Source organism: Cynara cardunculus, assembly GCF_001531365.2.
Source record: "Cynara cardunculus var. scolymus isolate 2C chromosome LG 9, CcrdV1, whole genome shotgun sequence".
Lineage (NCBI taxonomy): Eukaryota > Viridiplantae > Streptophyta > Magnoliopsida > Asterales > Asteraceae > Cynara > Cynara cardunculus.
Window position 1 is genome coordinate 14414569 of NC_037536.1, and position 5736 is coordinate 14420304.

The following is a 5736-nucleotide window of genomic DNA, read 5'->3' on the forward strand; positions in this document are numbered from 1 at the left end:
GAGTTAGGAGGTACGGAGTGCACGTTCACAAATGTTGCCCTATAACTTTAGATAGCCAAAAGGCGGGCGCCAAGGGGCTGCATCCTGTGGCTCCGCTGACCAATTAGCAGACGGGGTCAAGGGGCAGCGCCTCGAGGTTTATAGATTCTAAGAAGAGATAGACTTTGAGAATTTTAGTGTTCGGAGGACCTGGACGAATTTCAGAAGGTTGGAAACCTTCTTGAAATTGTCCCCGAAATTGGTAAAAATTTGACTAAGTTTAGATCAGAGATAGCGCAATCAGAGCTCTGTACCGTAGAAATAGAGTCCTGGACCATAGAAATTGGACCAAGTCTGATATGGAGCAATCAAGACCGCAGAACTGGAGCTCTGGACCGTGGAACCAAGGCTCTAAATGTTGCTTCTGATTCTACTATAACTGCTCCCGGCATTCGTAGTCGTCTGGTGGATTAGTTGGTACACATAAGCTGGCAAGAAACCAACAATAACCCCAAAAGGAAATTGTAGTTAACTATAAATTTGATAGCAAACAAGATTTACCTTTAATCTTACCAAGTACTTGACATCTAAACAAGCATACTAAAAGTAACATATCTAATTATCCTTCGAGTCTGACTTGTAATCACCAGTATTGTCAGTCTGCTGCGGTGGTTGTTGTGGTGGTTCTCGTGGTGTCGGCATTACGATGGGTTTTAGTTCACAAATAGTTGGAACAGTGGCACTAGGATTTCCCTTTGTAAACGCCTCAAGCAGAGCCCGTTGGTTCAAATTATTCTGATGAACAATTTCATTGAATTGGTCGATTATAAATCGTACGTCATCAGCAGTATAGGTTACCGATGTTGCCGTAGATGTATATAGGTTGTGACCATGACGTTCACCCGATAGGTTTGCGCCAATATATTTCTCGTATGAGAAAAACGATGATGACGACGAACTATTACCATCTTTCATTAGTTCAGCTAGAACCATACCCGTTCCATGCTGTGTTGTTATGAAATAAAAATAATTAGTAATACCAACAATAAATACATTTAGTTTTTAAACTTGAGATCACGTGAAACCAACCTATTTATATTAGACCTTAAAATAACACTGAACTTACACATCTGCCCAAGGTTCAATTCCAGGCGTCCGCAACAGTTGCCGCCACAGAGTTTATCAAGGCTGATGTTTTATAGTCGTAATTTATCGGGATTAGTCAGGTCATTAGCCTGTGACACCTTTCTACAAAAACAATGTGAAGGATTGTTTTTGGTATGATGGTCAGTGTGTTTTTGTACTTTTACAGCTGGTCTCACAGAAGTAGGATGGTCTCACGATAACCCAACTCTTATACATTAATAAAAGGTTAAACAATACTTATACGATCGACCTCAAGAAAGTAATAATAGTTTTATTCCAATTTTCACTACTAGTGAGTCGGTGGATGTTTTTTCGCCTTCTCTACATCCTCGTAACCACCAACGGCATGAAAGAGTTGTTTTAGCTTCTTTTTTTGGTCCTTGTACTTACGCTTACAGAAGCATTCAACTTCAGTGAGTATAAACGGCCATTCAGACCCGTAGCAATATCGATCTAGGTGGAAAAAATGCTTCGAAATAAAAGAGACTGGACAGGACAGACAAAAACTTGTGGTCCCACATTTGACGCGACATTGGATAGGGACATAATGGTACCAGATGGGACAAAAATACATGTTTCTGTCCAACCACAATAGGTGGAAAAAACATCAAGAAGATGAGACAAGATTAGTAAACTACTAAACTACCCATGACGAATCAAAACCCTACAACCTTTCACAGTTTTTTCACTCACCTATCCTACTCTCACCTGTCCAGTCTGGTCAACATAGCAGACACACCCCATAGGTATCAAGATAACGGCACAAATCACATCGAACCCAACTTTTCTTATGGAACTTCTCTTACAAAAGTTGAAAATGGGGATTAAACCAATGGATTAGCATACCGAACAAGGGCGGACCTACGTAGAGGAATACAGTGGCACGGGCCAACGGCCCACCGTTTCATGGTTTTGTTGTAATGTACTAAAAATAATGTTTCTGAAGGGCGCCACCGTATCATTCCGTTGGGTGCTCTTCTATTCTGTGAAACTAAACAAATGGCACAAGTTTGTAACTTCAGAAATGATTAACGTTGCTGCCCTCGTACAAAAGGCATGGGTTCGAGGCCTTTTTTTTGTCAAATTTCTTACTTTTCAGCTTAAATTTGGGGGGGGGGGGGTTATATAGCTTTTGTGTTTTTAGAAAATGTCATAGACAGGGTTCGAACACACGTTCTTTTCGTGCAAAGGCAAAGAAACAACCAACAGATTTATAACAATACTATGAAAAGTTTCTATAGATTATTTTCTTATAGTCAAATGGTATCGCCACTTCAAAAACTTTTCTGGGTCTGCCTCTTATATCGAAGATGGAAAAAGGGAACCTAAGCAATGAAAAAAGAATCTAACATTTCCATGGATATCGATAAACAAGAATATATACTTCACGTGAAGAGTTAACAAGGGTGAATACTATATAAGCAAGAATAACATATTACCCAAGGTAATCCTTTGTTCTTCGGATCTTGATCATTAACAGAAGCATCCCTATCACCACTTGAAGACTCATCGGACGAAGAATCGCTATCATCATAATTCCATGGCATCGTTCGTTTCATTATGTATTAGCTAGAGCAGCAATCTAAAAACATAATGTATTCATATATGAATATTGATTAAAAGTCGAGGCTAATGAAATCTTCAAGCCAAACAACAAAGAATACGAAAAGATGAACTTATTCATTGTTGAAGAATCCCCTGTCCAAAAATTGTCATCCCACCATACACATATTCATCAAGACATTTTACAAGAAGATGATAATGATATATATTGAATCAAAAACTAACATTTTATATAAAGTTGTTGGAATCATATAGTAGAATACATGATTGTGGAGGACATGGAGATGGTGGGTAGTAGAGGCCATTGACAATGGTGGTTATGGAGGTGGAAGTGCTGCTAAAAATGCTCTGGAGGTGGAGGTGGAGGTGGAGGTGGAGGTGGAGGTGGAGGGTGGTAGCCGATGGTGGTGGAGCTGTGGAGGTGGTGATTATGGAGGTGGCCGCTGCACAAGGGTGGTGGAGGCAACAGGCAGTGGTGACCGTTAAACCAAACACCATCACTCAGATAGACATAGACTCTGGTCTCAGACCTTTCGAAATGCATGTGTTAAGCATATAGCTAGCCTTACAGAGTTTGATAATAGTCTCAATCACAGATGAATGTACCAAACGCAGTATAAGCATCTAGATGTTAGGATCCCATACCCAATACACAAAACCGTACCAATTGATTACTGTTTATTGTACAAAATCAGTGGATTTCATAGCTACAAACTACATGAAAAATAGCAAAAAAGCACAATTTTCATAAACATTAATCAAAGAACAGTGGAAGATGATAATTCAGCCTAACAGAAATTTATGGCGATACCTAACGACGTAGGTATACTTGCTATTAAGGAGCAAAACAACAGAAAATTTGGCAGGAAAGGATCGTAATTAGTATCAGAGAAGAATTAGGGTTTCACAAGTAGTTGAATTCCTCGAACGTAATGCCTAAAATCAGTAAACCATAAGAACAAAAACGGAAAGATGTATGAAAATACCTACCGGAATTAAGAAGGAAGTTAGGGCTGGTAGGTTACCTTCTCTGTCGATTCGCCGGAATTCGAAGACTAATCGGCCGTCCGATGGCACTGAAACCTCCAAATTACAACCCCAGCTCGTCGCCTAGTTATTTAACTAGTTGATTACCTGCCCAATGCGGTGGACCATAAATTTTAAAGGTTTTGAAGTTTTATTGGTTTTATAAGATAAGATTTAACGATCATATAATTTATAATTGGTCTTTATATATTAATATAATTTGAATAAATAAGAGTTATGGTTCCAACTACATATTATCGATGAAAAAAATTATATGACAGTTTAAAATCCAATATATTTAAAATCCAACATATTTAAACCACTTCACAAATGTATTCGATTTACACCAAGAGCAACAAGAAATTTGAGTTTTAAGATAAAAACTCAAAACTAATAAAGAAACTACAAATTTGACAGATCATAAGCCATGAAAAGACAAAAAAATATGGGTTTTAGAATGAAATTTCAACTGTTTACCATCTTTCTTGTCCAGAAACTCAGATTAAGGTTGAATTAATACATGTATATATATATATATATATTTCAAAAAAACCCAAGAACATATTAATTCAAAACATATTATACAACAATTTGGACAGCTTAACCCCAAAATATATAGTATATATATAAATAAATAACTATAAAAGTATAAATCGTAAATATTAAAAATAATTTTTACAGTATATATAATATATAATAATATATTTAAGTCAAAAACTATTCAATATTGAACTCATTTCAAAGGTATTAACGAGACGATTATAATGGTGTAACTTGTTAAAATAAAAATATATTTTTTTAAACATGTTTTAATTGATATACGATTATGTATGTTAATTTGATAAATTTTTAAAATGAAACATTTAAAAGTAAAGGACGTAAAGTAAATTTATTAATTAATTATAGGGGTATAAAGTGTAAATTTAAAATTATAAGTTAAAAAAAATCGGTTGTGAAAGAGTGAGTGTATGTAAGGAGAGGAGAGAGTGAAAAAGTGAAAAAATGAGTATAAAAGATATTTTGGTCATTTAAAATTTTAAGACTTTAAGACTTTTATTAAAAACCTTAAATATTTTAAAGCAAACTATGAATTTGGTCCCTTTAGTTTGTCAAGTTAACATTTTTCGTCTGTAAGGTTTTGATATTTCAAGATGGTCATCGTAGTTTACAAAAACGTTCAGATTTGATCTTTTTTTTTAGCTGTTGTTAAAAAATTCTGTTCCGTTAAATGAGGGGCAATTTTTGTGTTTTTATCAATTTATTCGTTTAATCAAATTCGATTTTATGGGCGTTAGAAAGGGACTAAATACGGACATTTTTTTAAACTGTTATAACTATTTTGTAATTTCAAAATTACAAAACCAAAAAATGTTATTTTTAACAAATCATAGGGACCAAATCTGTAGTTTAGCCTATATTTTAAGAATTAGAAACCATCCTTTTAGATCGTGGATAGCGGGTGGAAAAATAGTTTCTAAAAATATTTAGATAAATTAATCAATAAAAATCTTAAATTTTGAGAATACAATATTTATAAAAAAATTAGAAGTGTATTCACGTAATGCAGTAAGATATGATTTTATTTTAATATTTTATTTTATTTTTTATATATGTTGATATAATACAGTTTTGATAAAGATGGTATTTTTACTTTTGAATAAAAATATTTTTGAAGATATCATAAAATTTGAAAAATATATTTATATTAGTATCAAATTAATTATTTAAAAGTTCTCGTTTTTATACAATTTCTTTAGTTCAAATTTTTATTATAATTTAATTTATGTCTGATAACGAAGTAATTTATTTTTGACTTAACAATACTAGAAGTGTACTCGCGCAATGCAGCGAGATACATCGTGATTTTAATATTTCATTTTATTCTTTATCTCAGTCGATGTTATAATATGGTTTTATGTGATTTTGATAAAGCGATGATGTTTTTATTTTTGAATAAAATATATGTTTGAAGATATCATAAAAATTTGACAAAAATATATCGATATTAGTATCAAATTAACT

General features: G+C 33.8%; 1 protein-coding gene across 1 annotated transcript; it reads right to left on the reverse strand.

Annotated features, from left to right (window-relative positions):
* Positions 1-471: 471 nt before the first annotated feature.
* Positions 472-3816, reverse strand: LOC112518235. Its single transcript, XM_025125855.1, has 3 exons — positions 3714-3816; positions 2565-2707; positions 472-984 (listed from the first exon to the last, which is right to left on the reverse strand). Exons 2-3 carry the CDS (start codon positions 2682-2684, stop codon positions 595-597), a joined length of 510 nt encoding a protein of 169 aa, XP_024981623.1. The 5' UTR covers positions 2685-2707; positions 3714-3816; the 3' UTR covers positions 472-594.
* Between the last annotated feature and the right edge of the window lie 1920 nt (positions 3817-5736).